This window comes from Nicotiana tomentosiformis, chromosome 6, assembly GCF_000390325.3.
Source record: "Nicotiana tomentosiformis chromosome 6, ASM39032v3, whole genome shotgun sequence".
In the NCBI taxonomy this organism is placed as follows: Eukaryota; Viridiplantae; Streptophyta; class Magnoliopsida; order Solanales; family Solanaceae; genus Nicotiana; species Nicotiana tomentosiformis.
In genome coordinates this window covers 10,470,204-10,493,535 of record NC_090817.1, presented here as the reverse complement: position 1 = coordinate 10,493,535, position 23,332 = coordinate 10,470,204, and the positions used below count along the sequence as shown (strand labels likewise).

Genomic DNA, 23,332 nt, shown 5'->3' with positions numbered 1-23,332 from the left:
CTGCTGAAATCATCGGAACCACGAGGCCTCTTAGCCTCCCTCTCAACCCGCTCCTGGCTACGAACCATCTCGATCTAACGAGCAATGTCGACAACCTCGTCGAAAGTTTCACCAGACACTCTCTCTCTAGTCATGAGTAATCGCAACTGAAAAGTGAGGCCATCTATGAATCTCCTGATCCTTTCCCTGTCTGTGGGAATCAACCAGATAGCATGACAGGCCAATTCTAAAAATCTCATCTCATATTGTGTCACGAACATATCACCCTGACGAAGCTGCTCAAACTGCATGTGCAGCTCCTCTCTGCGGGACTGATGCACGAACTTCTCCAGGAATAGACCGGAGAACTACTGCTAGGTAAGGGGTGCTGCACCGACCGGCCTACACCTCTCGTAACACTCCCACCATCTGAAAGCAGCCCCAGAAAACTGAAAAGTAGTGAATGAGACCCTACTGGTCTCTAGAATACCCGTTTTCCGAAGCATCCACTAACATTTATCCAGAAAACCCTGGCATCCTTTGACTCGGTACCGCTAAATGGTGGAGGTCGAAGCCTCTCAAATCTCTCAAGTTTCCTCGGCTCATCATCTGCCATAACAGGAACTACTGGGGCCTGAACAGTTGCAACCAGCTGGGCTGGTAGTGCCCCCGATATCTGAAGTCCCTATACTACCTGATCTGAAGTAAGAGAAACGGGGGTATGATTACCTCCCCCGGCCTGAGAAGCGGCAGGTGTGGTTTGAGCCGAAACCACCTGAGCAAGACCAGTGCAAGCTGCCAATATTTGGGCCAAAGTCTCCTGAACGCCTGGAATATCAATGGGCATAGCTGGTACCTGAGCTGATCCTGTTGGCTCAGCTATATCTGGAATCTGCACCTAAGCTGGAGTAACTGGTGGTACTACAGGTGTTGGTCCAACTGTGGTACAAGCTACACCTCGACCTCTACCTCGTCCCCGGCCTTTACCACGGCCCCAGCCTCTAGCGGCCCTAACTGGTGGCACTGGTGGCTGACCGTCCGATTTGATAGTACGTTTCCTCACCATCTGTGAGAGAATAAAATAGCAAAAATTTAGTTTCCCGAATCAACAAATTTGCACGACAAAATACAAAAAAGTGAAATTTTCCTAAGGATTCCGCATCCTCTCGAAGATAAGTACAGGCGTCTCTGTACCGATCTGCAAGATTCTACTAAACCTTCTCATAACTCGTGTGAGACCTATGTAACCTGAGCTCTGATACCAACTTGTCACGACCCAATATACCAACCTGTCGTGATGGCGCCTATCTCGATACTAGGCAAGCCGACAATATCGATAAACCATAATTTCTCTTAAGTTTGAAAATATAATAATTTAACACAATACAAAATCCCACAAATGCTAACATGAACACTCCCCAAAACCTGGTGTCACTGAGTACATGAGCATCTAATATGAATACAAATCTGGAAAATATGGTCTATAATAGTCTAAGACCAAATACAGTAAACAAGAAGATAGGGAAAGAAAGACAAGGTCTACGAAATACGGCAGCTACCTCTGAATCTCCTGAAAATCAACTGCGTGAAATGATCAACACCAGTTATGTCCGGGAACACCTGGATCTGCACACCAAGTGCAGGCTGTAGTATGAGTATAACCAACTCAGCAAGTAACAATAATAACTAAGGAACTGAAGATAATGACGAGCTACACAGTTACAGTTTACTTTCAGTAATTTCAGCAAAGAATAGACATGCTTTCAAATCCGGCAGTTTAAGTCAAATCAATTTTATACAGTTCAATTTCATGTAATCTAGTTATAAAATCTTTCAGAGATTTCACAACAATGATAGATAGCAATCAAATGCAATAACAAATGCAAAGTAAGTACAGCCTCTCAGGCAACAGTCACTCAACTCATCACTCAGCTCTCATCCCTCAGCGCTCACACTCAATGCGTACATGCGCTCACTGGGGGTGTATAGACTCCGGAGGGGCTCCTACAGCCCAAGCGCCATAATCTGCATGGACACCTCACGTGCTATAATATCCTCTACATGGACAACTCACGTGCCATAATATCCTTACCTCACTGACAGGCCCTCGGCCTTACTCAGTCCACAACCTCTCTAGTCTCTCGGCTCCCAGAAATCACAAAGATCATCCCAAACAAAGATAACATAGTGTATCAACAAATATCCAGAAAGACTGAGGTATAATACGCAAGAAAAATCATGACTAAGTACAAGACAACAATTAGCAAATAATTTAACAAATACGCGACCTCTACGGGTCCAAACATTACTATAACATAGCCTAAGCATGATTTCTAACATTATTTACAATCAAATTTCTTCAATACATAGAGAGCATATAGCTAACAACAAATAATTCAACTTTACAGTTTCACGGGACGGACCAAGTCACAATCCCCTCGGTGCACGCCCACACGCATGTCACCTAGCATGTGCGTCACCTCCAAAATAATCATATGACACAAAATTCCAGGGTTTCATACCCTCAAGACCAGATTTAAAACTGTTACTTACCTCAGAGCGTGAAATTATTTACTCTGTTATGCCTTTGCCTCGCAAATCAGCCTCCAAATGCCTCGAATCTAGTCACAAATAATTTGTTTCAGTCAATAAAATTTATTGGAATTAATTCTATATGAAAAATATAATTTTTCATAAAAATCCGAATTTTAGCTCAAAAATTACCCGTGGGGCCCACGTCTCGGAACCCTACAAAAGTTATAAAATCCGGAAGTCCATTCAACCACGAGTCTACCCATACCAATTTTATCAAAATCTGACCCCAACTCGACCTCCAAATCTTCAAATCTTATTTTCAAATCCCTAAGTTCAAACCCCCAATTTACAACTCAAAAACATGTAATCTAGTCGGCTTATTCGATGATAATTCAATATTATGGAGTAGAAATGATCACAAGGGTCTTACCTCAAGATTTCCCGTGTAAACCTTGCTCAAAATCGCCCAACCTGAGCTTGAAATGTCCAAAAACGGCAAAGCTCGGAACCCCTCTGTTTTTGTACTGCCCAGGGATTTTCGCACCTGTGGCAACTTGGCCGCTTCTGCGCCAACCGCATGTGCGGAAAAACCCCCGCATTTGCGCCTTGCCCGCATGTGCGTGCTTGTGTGCACTTCTGCGCAAGCCGCTTCTGCGCGCGTCCTTCTGCATCTGCGCTCACGCAGGTGCAGAATTTCCCTCGCACCTGCGACCACCGTCCCACGGTCCATTTTCGCACCTGCGTTTGCCAGGTTCGCTTCTGCTAGCTCGCACCTGCGATGGAATTTCCGCAGGTGCGATTGCATAAGAGGGCAAAAACTTCAGCTTTTTCTTCTAAGTTCGAATTGATCCGTTAACCATCCAAAACTCACCGGAGCCCCACGAAACCTCAATCAAATATACCAATAAGTCCTAAAACATTATACGAACTTAGTCGAACCCTCAAATCACCTCAAATAATGAGCCTAATAAACTTTGAAATTTCTAATTTCTACAAATGACTCCGGAACCTGTCAAATCACGTCCGATTGACGTCAAATTTTGCACACAAGTCATAAATGACATAAAGGAGGTATTCAAATCTTCAGAATCCGATTCTGATCCCGATATCAAAAAATCAACCTCGCGGTCAAACTTCCCAAAAATTCAACTTTTGGCATTTCAAGCATAATTACACTACGGACCTCCAAATACTTTTCCGGATACGCTCCTAAGTACAAAATTACCATACGGAGCTATTGGAATCATCAAAACTCAAATCTGAGGTCGTTTACACATAGGTCCATATCCGATCCACTTTTCTAACTTAAATTTTTAATTATGAGACTAAGTGTCTTATTTCACTCTGAATTTCTTCCGGACTCGAATCAACTAACCCGGTAAGTCATAAAATAACTATAAAGTATAAATTGAGAAGTAAATGGAGGAACGGAGTTATAATACTCAAAACGACTGGCCGGATCGTTACTGATTTGATTGGTCGGAAAGAGTTTGTTCTTATCATAACGCTTCCCTCCCACAACTATAAATAGGGGTCTTCATAACCCAGAAAAGACACCAAAAATTATAACAAGAAGCAAGAGAGAGCTCGTGGATCAAACGCTGCAAATTTCTCTACAAGTTTCAAGCTTCAAGTTCAAGAAATCAAGTTCAAGCTCAAGAACGAAAAACAAATCAGATTTAAGGAGTACGAGTTCAAATCAAAGTTCGTGCTAGTTGAATTCTAGATCATCGCTTGTGACAACAAATATAGGTTCAAGATCAAGCTCAAAGGCCCTTGAATTTATATTGGAAAAGTAGAACCAGAGGAACCATAGAGAGTGTAACATGCAAATATTTGAACTCAAATATTTAAAATCAAATACTACGATTGTTGCAATATTTTCGGTCTTGATTTTATTTTCTCGACGCAAATTTATTGTCTACAAATATATATAAAGTAGACACTGATTATATATGGTTATACATAGATTATATATTATATTATATCTTTAAGCGGTTAATAGCATGATAAAACATCTTAGTATGATATTATTCATTAATTGTTTTTAAATAAAGTTTAAATGATATTCTTATATTCAAAAATTGAAGTGACAAATTTTTAAAATATAAATTCTAATAAAAATATACTCAAATAAAAAATTGTTGACACTCTAAATACTAAGGGATAATATGAAAGGATTAGTTTACACCCAACTCAACTTAGATATCATAGAGAACAAATTAAAGCCTACTTAGGAATCTATTCTTAATCAATAAGAACATAGAAAAAGGAAATAAAGTTATAATAACGTAACGTAAGAAAGTTTTAGGGTTGCCGTCCTCTAGCTTTCTCGCTTAATTCCGAATTAGTTCTACGTTATTCTTTCTTCAGTCTTTTATTTTCCCATTGTAAATCAAAAGGCGTAATTCGAACTTAGAGCGATCGATATTCGATAGGCATAAAGGAATTGGCATATAGCAGGTTGGTTAACTTCCTCTTTCTAAGTACATGTGCATGTTGAGTATCTTTCTCTTTTTTTGTTTTTTGTTTTACAATCAGCTTGCATGCACCTGGACTAATTACACTGAGTCAGCTTGCGTGCACCTAAACTAATTTCACTATCTAGCCCGGGGCGAAGGGAGAGTAGAAGGTATTGGTTCGACCGAACCCAGTATCTTTGGTCAAATCATGTATTCATCTTAAGAAATTTATTAAATATGTATAAATTATTAATTTATAACCATGTAACTTAAGAGTCTTAAAATTTCGTACTCATAAGTTTCAAATCCTGACTTCGCCTCTAATTTCGTACAAATAATATGGAATAATTCTGTCCATCAAGGTCTGCATATTGAAAAGAAAATCTTGCATTGAAAAAATATATATAATTTTGCATATGTAGTATATATTTAGGAGTAGATTCCAAACTCTGGTTGAATACTGAAAAAATAATAATGTTATTGCTTGTGCATATAGAAAAGAAAATTTTGCATGTGTAATATTTAGAGATATATATGTATATATATTCGGTTTATGCTATCTCTGAAATTTTGTTTTCGATTGGAAAATCTTTTTACTTGGATGTTTTATTCATAAAAGTTTGTTTACATTTTTTGTTGGTTTCGACACAGGAATAAAGAAGGGTTACTATTGAATTGTATTTGGGAAGATGTTTAGGTTACTTGGGAAACCCAAGGAGGAACCAAATATTCTTGCAACTCTTGAAAAGTTAAATGAGGTACAGATCATCATGTAATTGATAGTGTTGTGTTTGAAATTCCTATGCAATTTAATCATTTATTCTAAATTATAACAGTTGCTAATTTGACATTTTTATTTGGTTTATTTTTAAGTATGATATGTTGAATTATTCAAAGTGTATCTTAAATGATGTTTCTTCTGTCCCATTTTATATGACAGTAATTGACTAAGCGCTTATTTGTCGAGAATAATACAAAATAGATGGTTAATGATTGGAGCATCAAAATGTGACTAATAGATCCTAGTGAATGTTCGAAGCGGGGTGAAGGGGGAGATCTTTAACACGGAATAGCATTCAAAACTAAAGGATTACGGATTCTAAGATGTTAACTTAACTTATATATCGTATTAATAATAGTGGATGATAATATTAAAGTAATGTTGGTCACGAGTTGTCTCCGTATGACCTATAGGTCACGGGTTCGAGCCAAGAAGCAGTCATTAATGATTGTATTCAGTGGCGGACCTAAGATTTTGTGCAAGCGGGTTCAATCTTAGAAGTACATAACTTTAGTCGTAAAATAGTAGTTGTCAAGTGGGTTCAAATAAAATATTTATACCAAATTTATGCAGTTTTAATCGTAATTTATATATATATACAGTATTATTTTTTGACGAAGCGGGTTCAGTTGAACCCGCTTTCCACCATGTGCGTCCGCCACTGATTGTATTAGGGTAGGCTATCTAACATTACACTGATTGGCGTACAAGCCCGGACCCCGCGTGAATGCAAGATACTTCCTGCATCAGGCTGCCCTTTTGATAAAAAAGGCCCGATGCACTAAGTTTCCGCTACGCCTGGGGTCCCGAGAAGAGCCGGACCACAAGGATTTATTATACGCAGTGTTATCCTGCATTTCTGCAAAAGACAATTTTTACGGATCGAACTTGTGACATTCTAGTCAAATGACAGTAATTTTACCAATTACATCAAGATTTCCTTTGGAGGCAGCTCTTTTGATAATATTAAAGTAATGATTGAAAAATTAGTGCATTAAAGAAATCATCACTTCTAAGACAATGCATGTATTTGAAATTTTCGTTTCTCTTATTGTCTAGCATTTAGAGAATCTAGAGAAGAAGGAAAAAGTATTCTTGAAGAAGGTTTCTGTGGAGGTTGAAAAGGCCAAAGAGTTTACAAAAGCTAAGAATAAGAGAGGTATGGTTGAGAATTGTTTGCTTATAGTCATATTTTCACAATATGTGTTTTCAGGAAATTTCTAGTCTTTTTGTGAACTAGAAGGAAAATTTATTATTCCCTTCGTCCCAATGTATATGTTAGTGTACGGATCTCGAAAGTCCAAAGAGTTTTTCTTTGATACTGATTCTTTCATATGCCTTTAAAATATTTTGAATTGTTAATTATTGTGACTTATAGTAGTATTTTTAACGTAATTTTCAAATATTATATATATTTTATTTCAAAAAACTTAAAGATTCTATTTTTAAATTCATAATCAAAGTTTGACTTTCGAAATCCGGAATGTACCGCATAAATTAGACATTGATTTTGGCGCAGCTATTCAATTTTCGAGAGTAATGATATTACTGCGTTTTTACTGACTTCTAATGTTTTAGTACTGCAATAAGCATTCTTGCTTTGTCATATCTTGAAATTTCTCGCTTTAAGGCATAAGGCGTTTCACGTTCACACAGAGTTCGGTGAAAGGTCGTATTTCAAGTCATGTAATGTAACCTAATACAAATATTAGTGGTTGATTTCACGGTTCGAATCTGTGACCTATAGATCACACTGAGACAATTTTACCTATCCAAAATGCAAGCATTAGAGGCTGTTTTCACTACTCGAACTCGTGACATATATATATGTCACACAAAGACAACTTTAACATTGCTCCAAGGCTCCCCTTCTTCTTATGAACGAAAGAGTAGTTTTAATTATCGTTCTTTTAAACTCGTGAGTTATAGGTCACACAAAGACAAATTTACCATTGCTCCAAGGCTCCCATTCTTCTTATGAAGGAAAGAGAAATTTTAATTATCGTTCTTTTAAACCCGTGACCTATAGGTCACACAAAAATAATTTTATCATTGCTCCGAGGCTCCCCTTCTTCTTAGGAACGAAAGAGAAGTTTTAATTATCGTTCTTTTAAACCCGTGACCTATAGGTCACACAAATACAACTTTATCATTGCTCCAAGGCTCCCCTCCTTCAGAAGTTTTAATTATCGTTCTTTTATTGCAGCGGCTATTCAATGTTTGAAAAAGAAGAAGCTTTATGAACAGGAAATTGAAAGGCTTGGCAGTTCCCAACTTCGCATTCATGATCAGGTTGCTCGTTCATTACCAGCCTTTTTGTGTGGTGCTACGTAAAATTATATTTGTCATAAATAAATTACATGTCAAATTTTCAATGTGCAGATGATAATATTAGAAAGTGCTAAAGCTACAACTGAAACTCTTGATGCTTTGAGAATCTCAGCAGCTACAATGAAAGCAATGCAAAAAGCAATGTAAGTGACAAAACTGACTTTATTTCCTTTTTATTGTTTGTTGTTTTCCTATACTTCGACACATACACCGTGTATCAAGTTTGCCACCCATGCTTGTTCGGAGGAACAATAAAGTTATCTTTGTGTCACTTATAAATTACGGGTTCAAGCCGTGGAAGCAGCCACTAATGTTTGTATTAGGGTAGGGTGTCTAAGGGTGTGGTCCTTCTCCGGACTCTATGTGAACGCAAGATGCCTTGTACACCGGGTTGCCCTTTTTTATACATATAACATGCATCAAGTTGCCACTAATGCTTGTCCTGGAGCAACAATAAAGTTATTTGTCTAATGTTTGAGTCGTGGAGGCAGCCACTAATATTTGTATTAGGGTAAGTTGTCTATATCACTCCTTAAAGGGTGCGGTCCTTCTCCGAACTCTTTGTGAACGTGAGATGCCTTGTGCACCAGACTGCCTTTTTTATTCATATAACATGCATCAAGTTGCCACTAATGCTTGCCTTGGAGCAACAGTAAAGTTATCTACGTGTAACTTGTAGATCACGGGTTCAAATCGTGAAAGTAGTCAATATTGCTTGTGTTAGGGTAGGATGTCTACATCGCGCCCCTTAAGAGGTATGGACGTGTGGTCCTTCTCCACACCCTGCGTGAACGCGAGATACCTTGTGCACCGGACATCCTTTTTTTATACATATAACATGTATCAAGTTGACACTAATGCTTGCCTTGGAGCAACGGTGAAGTTATCTTCGTGTAATCTATAACTCTTGGGTTCAAGCCGTAAAAGTAGCTTGCGGTCTTTCTTCGAACTCTGTGTGAACGCGAAATATCTTGTGTACCGGACTGTCCATTTTTATACATATAACATGCATCAAGTTGCCCCTAATACTTGCTTTGGAACAACAATAAAGTTATCTTCATGTAACCTATAGGTTACAGGTTCGAACCGTAAAAATAACTACTAAGGAGTGTAGTCCTTCTCCTGACCCCGTGTGAACGCGAGATACCTTGTGCATTGAATTGCGCTTTTTTATACATATAACATGTTGAGTGCGATTGGTTAAGTTTTCTTGGAAGGTTATTTGCTCTTTTAACTGTGGTAAGTATGTTAATAAACTTGTAGCGCCTAAAATACATCTGTTTTACAGGAAAATTGATGATGTGGACAAGACAATGGACGAAATAAATGAACAAACTGAGAACATAAAGCAAATACAGGAGGCTTTGACCACTCCTATTGGTTCAGCAGCTGACTTTGATGAGGTTCCATGCCTATCTCTGATTATTATTATCCCCTCCAGTCTTTATTTGTATTCTTTATAATAAAATAACTAGTCCTCAATTTCAAGTAAGTTAAGGTCTGCTATACGAATACGGTCTAAATCTCTCCATTTAAACCGATATTAGAAAATAAATATAAAAAGAATGTATCATTTATACAAGCCCAAATAAAGAAGGATATAAGCTCATCTTTGTCGCTCCATGTAAGCTCATCTTTGTCCTGTGATTTTGCTCAAATTTGCATGTCCCAAGCCAAAATAAAGGAGGGTTGCAATAGGCTGACAGCTAGTATGAAACTAGCTAATTTATGATGAGTCCTCTATTTGTATTCATTGATGGACATTATATATTCTGCACTTTATTTAAACTCATCTTTGTCTCTCCATTTAAGTTCATCTTTATCTGTAATTTTGCTCAATTTACCGGTCCCAAACCTGAATAAAGGAGGGTTGCGGCAGGCTAACAGCTAGCGTAAAACTAATTAGTTTATCATTTTGTCCTTGTAGGATGAATTGGAAGCAGAACTTGAAGAATTGGAAAGTGCTGAATTGGAAGAGCAGTTGCTTCAACCAGCAACTGCAACCCCTGCTGCGACAGTGAATGTCGCAGCAAGGAAGCAACCTGCTCGCCCGATCCCTCAAAATCGCGCTGCTGAAGACAATGAACTTGCTGCTTTACAAGCAGAGATGGCTCTTTAAGATTAGACCATCTTCTATTGTTTTAGCTGTGGTAAACTATAGCTTATCAATTGGTGAGAATTTGGAGTTACTTTCTATGGTTAGTTACTGATTGGTGAAAAGTAAGCAACACTGTTTCAAAGATTAAGAGACTACTGCTGTTGCTTTCACATATATATATTTGATATCTGCTTTGGACCATATTGTACATAGAGGTGTTGCAGAAAATAGATATTTGCAATTGCAGTTTGTGGTCCATGCTAATAAAAATATTTATGCTTACTCTGTCATTATCTTTATTTTTTAATTTTCCCGAGTGGTGATATCATAGGCGTATTCAATATTTGAAGTTTATGGGTTCTGACCTCAAATTGATATACAACATAGTCAAATATTTATAAATATTTAGAAAATTTCTTAAAACTTTATATAGGATACGGACAAATTACTGAAGTTACCCTATTTACGTGAACCACTAACTTATTAACTAGGTCTGCCCCTGGATGCTGTGTCATTGTATTTTGTGGTCCATGCTCATTAAAATCTTATGTTCATACAATTTTCTCTTTTATCTTGAATTTTCCTCAGTGATGCTATATCTGCTAAAGAGGATATTTATGAAATGCCGTGTTTGTTACCACAAAATGTGTTGTTTAATATTAATTTTTTTAAACTCAAAACAAAAGTTTTGTTGAATTGAATCAGCAATCAACAATGATTGTAATAAGACTAGAAGCATACTCTCTAATCCCAATAAAAAGGACTAGCATAATTTCTAGACTCTCCGGCATTGGTAGTAGTTTTCATCTTTTACTCCCTCGCATTTTTTTTTTAAAATCCAAAAATTTTTATTAAAATTCTAGACTCCCCATATTTCTATTTGTACAATCATATCACATTTACGATGAAAATTGAAAAAACTCATCCACCCGATCCACCACTTATTCTGATTTCTTAAAAAAAAAATCCTGTCTAATTCACTTATTTGTTATGAATTTTGAATTTCTGCATTTGAAAGGGGTGAAGTGTCGCTTTTTTAAAAGCATAGTTAGAGAGGGAGAAAGACTTTTACCTATTTGAAAAAGATTTTGCTAGAAATCTCTGAAATAGGTGGTGATGATCATAATTTCCATTTTCCAGTATGAATACTACGTTTAACATGATTTTTTTTTAAGGTAAAACCTTGGTAGCATTTTTTGTCGGTAAAATATTAGCTGGTCATGCCCAGAGGCAAGAAATATCTTTGGTATTCTTCTGTCTGTAGTAATATTTTTTGCTAGGCACTTGGCTGCCCGAGTTTGAGCTGAAGGTTTCCTGGAAACATCTTTTTTATCTTCACAATGTTAGCGAAAAGATCCGCCTACATATTACTTTTTCTGGACCCTACTTGTGGGATTTCACTGGGTATGTTGTTGTTGTTGTAGCTGCCCGAGTTGGTGTGTCTCCAACTATCGAACACACTAAAAGTAGATGTCATATAGCCAACTCCAACTTGTTTGCGACTGAGATATAGCTGTTGTTAATATGGAAAAGACAAATACCATACATAATGGAAAGTAGAAGGAAGATTTAAAGAATTTCTACAATCTAATCATTGAATGAAAGAAATAGCAAATTTCAACCTCCAAAAGAATACAAGAGTATGAAATACATGATCAAATCATGCCTACCATTATCCGTCACAACCAAAAGAAAATTAAAAAAAAAAAAAAAATGCAACGGAGGCTATACACATTGCTCAGTGAATAATGTAGGTAATTGCCAAAGCAACCAGCATTAGCACATAGGCTATACCTTGGTCAATTGCAACTCCTGCGAAAAGCAAACCAATAGAACAATTATATTATGATCACCAAAATGGTACATTTATCTCCTATTTGATGATTTATATATTTATCAGAGTCGGAGCTAGGATTTGAAGTTTATAGATTCCGGATTCTAGTCTGTTTAAGTCACTGGGTTCTGAAGTTAATCACTATCCATATACGATGAATTTTTTAAGATGAATATAGAGTTTGGACCAAAGCTATCAGGTTCAGCCGAACCCGTATCTTGCATTCTAGCTCCGCCCCATATATATATATATATATATATATATATATATATATATATATATATATATACACAACAAAAAAAATTGATTTTGCCCTATTGCATAGTGTAATTTTGAGATAAAGGGGATTATATTCCTTCCTTACATGTGGCTCCGCCACTGGCCACAGTAACCATCAAGAGATGCGGCAGGCAGGGGCGGAGGTAGGTGGGCGAAAGTGGGTTCAACGGGATGACCGGAATTACTCCATCTTTAACCAGAAGTCTCAAGTTCAGACCTAAAAACGGAGAACTCTAGTATGGAGCGCTTAGCCCCTTAATGTGCCCACTCGTCATGAATCTGAATTAGCTAGGTAGTGAATTAACTTTGAATACTAGATGATTGAACCGAAAAAATATATATAGGTGTGTGTGTGTGTGTTAAGAAGTGGTACTATTGCTGATAAATCCTAGATCTATTTCTCGAGCCAAGAATTGTTCATACATTATCAAATCTCAAATACACATTTTGGGGGGGGTTGAAAAAAATTGGAAGGCTTACCATCACTTGCAGGGGCAGGAGCAGGCTCAGGGACTTGAGCATTGATAGAAGGAATAGCCAATGCCAAAACCAAACCAAAAATAGCCATTAAACAGAGTCTCAAGACCTCCATCTTTCTTCTTTCTTGAGACTTTTTTTTTCTCTACTCTTTTCTATCTCTAAAAATTCTAAGCTATGGTTTACTCCCTAAAAAATTGGTATTTAAAAAGGAGGCAGAGATGAGGGAGTCCTCAATCCCTATTTGCCTTTTTTTTTTTTAAAAATTGATTGTAAAGGATCTCCACTCAGTATCCACTCTGTCAAACTAGATTTCTTCCCTGTCTGGTGAGGACTCAATAAAATTACCTGTTTTTAGCCGTTGATTAAGGGACACGTGTAAGGTTAATATTCACTGCACGTTATGAATACAGATATGACCTCTTCTAATAAATGAAAATTCCTTCCCCACTTGCCAGTTGCAACCATGAAAAACATGATTGCTTGTCTTATTATTCTTTCCCGTTTCTTCATTGTTTCCTTAGATTTTCAAATTTTAAAATGGAATTGGTCGTTGTTTTTTTGACGTTCATGTATCTAACCGTTGTTGGGTTTTTTGGTCACAGCAAATTGGGCACATCTCAAAAATCTGGACTTGAATTCAACCAATAGCAACTCCTAGTTTCGGCCTCCAAAATTGAAGAATTTATCAACACGACAACGTATATTGTAGCGTGACATTGAAATAACATCTGCCCAATCGAGTCAATAAATACACCATAACACTAGATGGTTAAACCAAAAAAGATAATAAACAATTACAACCGAAAAATTATCAAGACAATAATACATAGGTGAATTAAGAATCATAAAATCTCAAATTCTAACTCTCGAAAGAAGGCAAAAATACTAGGTGATTTTGTCCAAGCCTTGGTGGATAAAATTATCTAGCTAATGAAAAACAACAGACACGCTATGAAACTGGTCGAAGTGTGCGTGAACTAACCTTAAAATCACGGTTATCAAAGAAAAAAATTATATCCTTCCCCTCCACAGCTTGTGACCCAAGTCTCAATCACAAGCCAAAAAACCGTTAACTCCTCAATTAGAAACGACAAAACGTGTAGCTGGATTATAAATGAACATGCCTTTAGAATCTACTTTACATTTCAGATCCTCATTTTACAACTCTGCATCTAATTTTATTTTCTCTAGCCATTTCTTAATTGAATTGAATGAGAAGAAAAATAACCTCAGATTTCTCCCCTTACTTTCTTTTCAACGCAAACAAAGAAAAGAACATAAATTTCTTTACTTTCTCCGACTATATTTTTCCTTTCCCTAGCCCTCTTCCGGGAAAAGGATTAGCCTAATGACAGTATTATGTCCCGGAGGTTTCTGCATATACATTTCAGAAGCTAAACTTTCAACCAAAAAAATTATCTCAGTCAGAATAGAAGTCACATATCATAAGTCCTGTTTTCACATCTATGGCTTGATAAAACAATCAGTTCTTTCGCAGCATCAGCATTAATAGGAAATTAAAAGCATAACGAGGATCATCTATCATACCAGATTGAACAGCACAATATTTTCCCTTGTCCTTGAATTCACGCTCAGAGGTCGCCGACAAAGCACATAATGCAATATTATGGCTATTCAGCTGCCCAGACTAAATGCACACACATGGCACTAACTAAATGATAAGTCTGCATATTCGATTTCGATAATGCTTCTCATCATTCAAATTATTAAAGCAAGAACCAACTTCTATACCTCTGGAAAAAATAAACATAGCAAAAGGTCAAAGAACATAACGACAGCATGTCTATCTGGCTTTCAGCCAAATTAAAGCTCATCATTAGTAACAGGAAGAGGAACCACTGCCGGCAACTCAAAGTAGTCGAAGTCATCTGTTATTCCCACCTGTCATAACACAAGGAAAAGACCAATTACACAAGGTAGGGAAAGTTTGTTATTAAACAATGCATCTGCACTTAGATTGTTTCTTTCAATTTTTCAACCAAAACTAACTATTCCTATGGACAAAGGCAATATTGCCTATCTTCAGTCAAGTTCAAAAACTGCAAACAAGAAATAGTGAAAGAACCAAAGAAAAAATCAGAGGGATTATAGGGGACTAGGATCAGGTGTAGGATCACAAGGGCTTGCAGGAGGGATGAGATAGAAAGCTTTGAAGGCTATATCAATGTATAACTAAGTACCTACTAGAACCCCTTTTTACAAAGTACAAAGAGTTGATCTAATTCAGTTTCCATTGTTTGAGATGCTTCATGGCGTTACACGGCATACTCTGTATTTTAAAGTGGAGAGGAATCATAGTCGCAAAGTTGAATTGAAATATGGTTAAGTAGCTTTAACTCTCTAACCTCATCTGATATATTCAAGTGGTGCATGATCTAGCAGCAGTTCACAATCCTGTATAAACAAATTCATGGTTCTTACTATGGATTTTGCTCTGTACCTCATTGTATAGGTGATCAAGTTGCTCTTTTGCTTGGGGAAAGTTATTGGAACACCATTGTCTCAAAGTGAAGATGTTATCTGTATAGCAAATGCACATGATCATTAAGAAAGAGACCCAATAATGGAAGTTACAAGGTAATAACTGGATAATGCAGGAATAGCCAAACCAGTCCATCTATTAGCTGCTGAATGGGCAACTTCGATTGCCTTCTCTGTCAAAAAGAAATTCACAAGTCAGGAAACACCACATAATAAAGAACAGCACATTGGTGCGTGCACAATGACTGCTGAATAATTAAAACCATTGTCCAGTAATACTATATTAAGCCTTAAAAGGATGCTCAAAGTTCCTTACTCATTGCTTCAAGAGTAGCAGGATCACTGTCTGCATACTGCGCCAACTCTTCCTGAATAACAAAATCATCAAAGTTCAGTTTTTTAGCATAAAAATGCTAACCCAGTATGACGATTAATTTCGTAAGTCCAAAAATATCAAAAAGTGTGCCTCAACCTTAAGTTCATTATGTTTCTGTTCAATAGCTTTCAGCTCATGCAATGCCTCTTCTCGTGCATCCTAGTAATGCCACAGAAGTGAAAAGCAGAAATAGTCCATCAGCTCAACTCATCCTTACAAAATTATATCAAGATTAATTTAGAGGACCATCTAGAAGTTGGTGTACTTACAGATTCTTCCCGTCCCTTTTTCAAAGCCTTGCATTGTTCAACAAGTTCAGCATGCCGCTTTTTATTGGTCTGGAGATCAGTCTCAAGCTTTCTAGTTACATTTCTCAGCTGTTGAATGAGAAACAAGTATGAAGCAGCTGAAAATGAAGATGACAAGCATGTGCAAAAGATTAATCCAACTACTTACCTGGTTCCCAGCACAACTTGGCAGGCTCCAAAAGTATACCTGGAATTTCGCAAGTCAGCTAACATAATTGAGGCTGTTTGAAGAAAATAAAAACTTCTGGAGGGTAAAAGGATGGTGCTGTTATAGCACATAAAACATAGATGAACAACTTTATGCTTAGTAGCAGAGTATTAGAAGAATGATGCTGTTATAACACAATCCAGATATTACTCACAGAGGTCCCTATCTTGTCTTTAAACACAAGGTCATCGTCCACCAAAGATTGGATGACATCTTTCACTGACTGACTGATAACACCTTTCTTAGGACCCAACTTTTCAAGTTCCTTGAGCTGAAATAACAAAGGAGTTGAAAAATGTAATAATAATTAGATCATAACGCAGTAATAATTATACTACAAATAAATAAAGTGTGATACTATAAATAAATAAAGTGTGATTTGTCCTCCAGGCTCCAGCAGTAACTGGAAGATATATTTAACTTAATCCTGAAGGCAATAAGTGCACTGTTCCCGGATCAGATGTCAGAAATAACAGGTTGAAATTAGATAATTATACAGAGTTTGGTGGGTGAGGCAGGTTGAGACTCATTCTTGAATACATTAAACACAGATACCACAAGACGACCTGGTCTGTTCATTAAGGTAACTCCAGGAGAAGACAACTAAGAGAAGATGTGACTGTCGCTATATAACTATCTAACAAATTACATCTTGTTCTGAAATATCACAAGCCACGTCAGACAAGAACCTTCAGCTATTCCGAAACTTTTGAGCTCTCCGGTAAAACATCTAAAAGATCCCTCTGCTAAGTTTGGATAGCATAAATGCTGCTAAAGTTTTAACAAAGCCCTTAAAGTAGATACATTATCCATTATGTTACTTTCCGTTAAGTAATGTCACTGCTCTAGATATTCATGCATATCATACTAAATTACAGATACTACCAATGGATTTTCAAATGCTTTTTCTCACCATGGCATGCTTATCACCCACAGAAGAATGGCGGTGCAAAGCACGATAGATACAGAAAGAAAAGTCACACAATAGTTACAGAAAGAATAGTCAGGATGATGTTATATTTCTCCAGATATAGCGAATTTCATGATATAACCGGTTTCTGAAAAGATCAGTAGCACAAATTGAGTAAAAAAACAAATACAACTTAGGAATTAGTCATTTCCCACAAGTGATGTGGGTCCGAAGGACGTGCAACAATACTAAAACCACTAGTTGAATTAAATGGCATTGATCTCCATTGTAATTATGCATGATCTTATAGCAAAAATAAAAAGCTCCACTTCTTTTGGAACCCAAAATAACGACTAGTATACTTACGAGGAAGAAATCTTGTGAATCATAAAAGATCTGCAGCATTTTCTCTCGTTTCTCATCCAATGAAAGACCTCTTTTCTTCGACTGTTCACAAGAAAGAAATCAGGAGTTGGATACTGAAAATCACAGAACTCATATGCATCTGTGCTACATACTTCAATCAAAGTTGCTGTTATATAATTTAGAGTTCATAGCAGACTTCCAGACCTACAGGATTGCACTTGTATGCTCCAACGCCAAAGTATGACATCCATGGAAATTAGTGAAAGGGCATTAATATAATTTTTTAGCTATATACAGAGCAACATCGGCATAATAAAGTTCCTCAATGTGGAACATTTTTTCTCCTTTTTAGATAATTACTTGCAGAAACCACAATTATACTTTTGCTTTTTTTTTTATGACCGAGAAATTTGTCTGGGCCAACCCTTAGGACCAACCGCACCATTTGAAACTCGCGGATAATGGACCTGCCCCTCTACCCTTCTCCACTTAAATACCATGCTTAGTTCGCATGGCACAGGGCCCGAACGTGTAACCAAAGTCACAAGTCCCTCAACCTTTACCACTTGAACTGAGCCTCAGGGGCCACAGCTATACACATTTCAGTTAAGACGAGGAAAAAAATAGATTACATAAAAAATTAAGAAGAAATTAAAAAGGAAACAAATCCACACATCCATCTAATAATTACGATTCAAAACATCAGGGGCCCGAGAAAGGTATTGAATTATAAGATAACTAAGCCTCATGTTATATGAATCAGATAACGAAGAGAACGGACTAATTGAGGCTACAAAAGCACCTCCTACACTGGATATAAGGTGAAAGAATTGTAATACACACACACACTTAGATATACACACATTTGTATTCAGAAATGGTGTTAAACTGCAATGCGCAAAAAAGTTTAACAAAATAAAATACATCTATTACTGAAAAAGATCCATCACAAAATCTGAAACTTTTGCAATGGAACCAATAAATCTCATTTCAGGATTCGAATATAGTGAAAAATTAGATTCAGTGATGTATTTACACTCGTGCTAACTGCAAACACACAGCTATACATATTTCAGTTAAGACGAAGAGCAAAAAAAGATTACATAAAAGTTGAAGACTGAGTAAAAAAGAAACAAGTCACACAGCCACCTCACCGATTACAATTCAAAAAATCAGCAGCACAAGACAGATTGAATTATAAGACAACTAGCCTCATCTTATATGGTTCAGATAATGAAGAAAGCAGACTAATTGCAGCAACTGAAGCACACTTCCCACACTGAATCTAATGCATCAAAACAAAGGCACAAACACTTATGTGTGTGTATTAAAAAATGGTGTTACACTGCCATGTTTACCTTAGTCGGAGCGCAAAAAAATAAAAATAAATTGAGGATACAGAAGCACACGAGAAAGTATATATATGTGTGTGTATATATACACACCCCTAAATACAAACACACATTTGTGTATTCAAAATATGATGTTGACCTGCGATATTTACCTTAATCAGAGCGAAGAAAAAAAAGTGTACAAAAAAATTACATCAATTACCGTTCAGCAAATTATCTGAAAAATGTGATGGAACCGGTAAATTTCATTTAAGGATTTCGATACCATGAGAATTAGATTCAGCAACGTATTTACACTTGTGCAAAGCCGCAAACACACACAGCTATACATATTTCAGTTAAGACGAAGAGCAAAAAAAGGATTACATAACTTAATCAGAACGCAAAAAAGTTCTAACAAAAACAAAATACATTTATTACCAAAATCGTTCTGCCACAACCAGTGAATTTTATTTTAGGATTTCGATAACGTGAAAATCAGATTCAGCAACGTATTTACGCTCGCACAAAGCCGCAAAGACAGACTAATTGAGGCTACAAAATCACTTCATACACTGAATTTAACTGTGTGCAGACACACACACATATATACAAACACATATGCGTGTGTATTTAAAAATGATGTTAAGCTGCGGTAATTACCTTAATTGGAGCAGAAAAAAATTAGAAAATTACATCTATTATTCTTTCTCAAAAGTAAAAATTACATCTATTACCAAAATTTTCATTTTATGACTTCGATACACTGAAAATTAGATTCAGCAACGTATTTAAACTCGCACAAAGCCGCAAACACAGACTAATTGAGGCTACAAAAGCACTTCCTTCACTGAATTTAATGCGTGAATTATCACATATGCGTGCGTATTTAAAATGATATTAAGCTGTGATAAATACCTTAATCGGAGCACAAAATAATCAGAAAAGTACATCTATTACAGAAATTTCATTTCAGGATTTCGATACCGTGTACAAATGGATTCAGCTATAGTATTTACGCTAGAGCAAAGCCGCAAATCACAACAGATTGTACGGAAATTGATAAGCTAGGGTTTAGAGAATGTAGAAATGCTTACCATCTGGAATTAGCGATATCGGCAATTGACTTTGTTTGCAAGAAGCTGAACGGAGCTGATAGTGATTCGAAACTGTGAATGAAGCTTTTTGAAGATTTTGAAAATGCTTGATTTTGGCGGGAATGTTCTTTAGCCTCACTGCTCTACCGCTATATTTGGTACTGGAAAAATATTTATAAAGGCTGGTTCATTTGGTATTGTAAGGGCTCGTTTGGTACGAGGACAAGGGGTAACTAAATTCTGAATTAAATTTAAGATGAGTTTATTATATATTTGGTTGGGATAAAATCGTGATATAACTAATTTCGGGCGAACTAGTTATTCAAAGATTGTAGTATTTTTTTATCCCCATAAAAGGGTGAGATCTAATTCCGAAATAATTAATAATGGGATAACTTATTTCTCAGCCAAACGACCCCTAATACTGGAGAAAGATGCACAAATGAAAAAGGGCTAAAAAAAGGACGAAGTAATTTCATATATAAAAAAGAGCGGTACACTTAACACGAATCCAATATCAAATAACTAAGTGGTCGTTTGGTATGAGGTATAAGAAGGTATAGTGCTGGTATAAAAATTTAATACCATATTAATACTTTGTTTGGTTAGCAAACCTGGTATAAGTTATCCCGAAACTAAAATTAGTATCGGGATAACTTATACATTGTAGAGGGTGGGGTAATTAGTGTCGAAACAACTTATACCTTCATCTTAGAAATTATGCAATTATTATTTTTAATACAACATATCAAACAGTGGATAAAAAATAATATCAGGATAACTAATCTAAGCATAATTAATCCTAACATAACTTATCTCGGTATAAACCGTATTCAAACCAAACGACCCCTAAAGAGGAAATTAGTCGTGTAATACTCAATAGGATCTTTATACAAATAGTTGTTAGAATTTATTATCTATTTTTTCTAGCCGTTATACATTAATTTTATACACATTATACATAAATTCGTTAGAACAGCTAGATAAAAACATTTTTTGGTGATTGAAGTTAGCTAGTTTTAAACTAGTAACCAAAGACTTGGAAAACTAGATGTGATGCTAATTGGACTAAATAGTTCCATTAAATTTATGCTGTTGCACTATTTCGGGACAAGAAAATTTAAAAAAAAAGTAAAAAGTGTAAATATTATATGCTAATAATATTAAAAAGTATAAAATTCGTCAAACAAAACCAAACAGTTACATAAAAACCTTTTTAAATTTTGACAAACTGCTGTAATGACTAATTCCAAACTGCTGATCTGGTTAGATCCTTAATTAGATGAGATTTCAAAGTAATTGAATGATACAGATTTTAAGCAGTTGTTTTCTTTGTAATGCGTAGACCTCTGAATATAAAATATTTGTTGAAAATTTACACTCTTGTTTGTCGGCTCGGTTGTAGTCTAACATCGACAAGAGAGGAGAAAACACATTGAACGATGAATAATTGTAAATTCTTAAGTTTTATGATTTTGATGGATAAGTATTGATTATTGGACATTCAAACTTTGTTTAAACAAATAACAAGTGGCCTCTTGAGTCTCTATTGACCTTAAACTTAATTAGCACGTATCTTATTTCATAAAACAACAAATCATAAATGCACGGAGTACAAAAAAATAAGGGGGGGGGGGGGGGGGGTGGAAGGGAAGGGACAATCCTTTAGATTATCAAGTTTAACAAAAAGTTTAATAAGTTGACCTCTGTTCATATAATTGATGTTAAGTGGAAAAAAAAAATAATAAGGGTGTGTTTGGTACGAACGAAAATATTTTTTGATTTTTTCATGTTTGGTTGGTTTAAATATTTTGAAAAATATTTTTCTTATGAACTCATTTTCCTCAAATTGGAATAAAATGACTTCCTTATCAAAAGAAGGGTAAATATTTTCCAAAATTCTTTTTCAACCTTCCTCGCTGTATTTCCACCCCTCAGCCTATATCCCCACCCCCACCCCACCCTCTAAGCCCCATCAACACCCCACCCTAAACCACCACCCCCACACTCCCACCCCGTCACCGCCACTCCAGCCCCTTAACCCCGACCTACATACCACTCTCCCCGTCCTTACTTATTTCAACTCATATAGTGTTTGTTTGAATTATATATTTTCAAAAAAAAATATTGTCTAACCAAACACCGCCAAAATAAGTAAGAATCACTTATTTTCCAAGAAAAATATTTTACTTCAGACCAAACACAATTAAGAGATCAATTTCGCCCTAAACTTGATTTATAGCTCATTGATAAATCAATTTGTTTAACCATAGGAAATCAACCTTATAACTCGATCAAACAAATGATAAGTATGACATTTAAATGAACATTTAAAGAGAAATATTTAGCATATTATCATTTCAAAGAAATCTTTAACAATAGTATCCACAAATACAAACAGGAGTAGGAGGATCAATTGGATCCTGTATACAACCTGCACCAAAAAAATTATCTTTATATTCCTCCTTACAACTAGGCGTACAATCATCGTTCACTTTGCATGTAACGTTGTAAATTGGAGCGGCGCATTGCAAATCAGTAACTTGATGATCTTGAGCAATCGTCAACCTGAGAATGTACATACTCGTGACGATAAAGAGGAGGTAGTAGTAAACTGAAATTTTTGCCATTTATACTTTTGATTTTGCTTGTGTTTTCGAGAGAGCGTACGCTATCAATTGCCGTGCTATGGTTACAATATATACGTAGGAGTGAAAGATTGTTATTATCCGGTGAAAATGAGTCAAAGATTTTGTAATCCAGTGGATATTGCATTATTTTAGGAGATAGGGTTTTCAACAAACTTCTATTGCCTAGAAAATATTTAGATAGTTTTTCTAATAAAAGATTATGTGATCCAGTTTTGCATATATGGTTTATTTTATTTCTTTAATTTTAGATAAATAGTTCACTCCGTTCTTGATCATAGAGTACACAGGAAGCATAAATTCGTTTTGTAAGAAGATAAATTAGACTAATAAGAGTAATTGTTAGAAGTTGGGAAACCAAAATAAAACGTATTAAGTGGAAAAATTCCAAAAGAATTTTAACATCAGAAGCTGATTACTTGGTCTCGCAATTCGCAAATACCAATTTTAGTACTAGTTATCTTGCCGTATAGGAAGGTTGAGAGGTGATAATTCTAGAAATAGAACATGTGGTGGAGTATGAATTTTCACTAACGAAGTAAGTATACGAAAAAATCAAGAAATTTAACATGTAATATGTGTATGTAAAAACATATTTTTATCAAGATATACAGTGTTAGTTTATGACGAATGAATAGCAATTGACACCCTTTGGACAAAGATGGCCCCGCCACCGAATAGAATATATGAGTAAAAGGTTCAGAATAATTATCTTATTTTTTATATAAATTGGTTCTATTTATTATTGATGATGTCCAAAACACACCTCTATAAGAGATATGTCACGGTCTTATGCAATATAATTTA

General features: G+C 36.0%; 2 protein-coding genes across 2 annotated transcripts; one reads left to right on the top strand and one right to left on the bottom strand.

Moving 5' to 3' along the window:
* The first annotated feature begins 4,803 nt into the window (after nt 1-4,803).
* LOC104111919 (vacuolar protein sorting-associated protein 32 homolog 2-like) lies at nt 4,804-10,476 on the top strand. Its single transcript, XM_018776227.3, has 7 exons — nt 4,804-4,977; nt 5,628-5,734; nt 6,817-6,916; nt 7,964-8,049; nt 8,140-8,231; nt 9,377-9,491; nt 10,016-10,476. The coding sequence occupies exons 2-7, from the start codon at nt 5,666-5,668 to the stop codon at nt 10,205-10,207; spliced, it is 654 nt and encodes a 217-aa protein (XP_018631743.1). The 5' UTR covers nt 4,804-4,977; nt 5,628-5,665; the 3' UTR covers nt 10,208-10,476.
* Nucleotides 10,477-14,296: 3,820 nt separating this feature from the next.
* LOC104111920 (meiotic nuclear division protein 1 homolog) lies at nt 14,297-20,022 on the bottom strand. The gene is made up of 10 exons (XM_033660192.2): nt 19,878-20,022; nt 17,450-17,530; nt 16,328-16,444; nt 16,114-16,152; nt 15,927-16,034; nt 15,754-15,816; nt 15,598-15,649; nt 15,410-15,454; nt 15,241-15,320; nt 14,297-14,681 (listed from the first exon to the last, which is right to left on the bottom strand). The coding sequence occupies exons 1-10, from the start codon at nt 19,878-19,880 to the stop codon at nt 14,604-14,606; spliced, it is 666 nt and encodes a 221-aa protein (XP_033516083.1). The 5' UTR covers nt 19,881-20,022; the 3' UTR covers nt 14,297-14,603.
* Nucleotides 20,023-23,332: the final 3,310 nt, after the last annotated feature.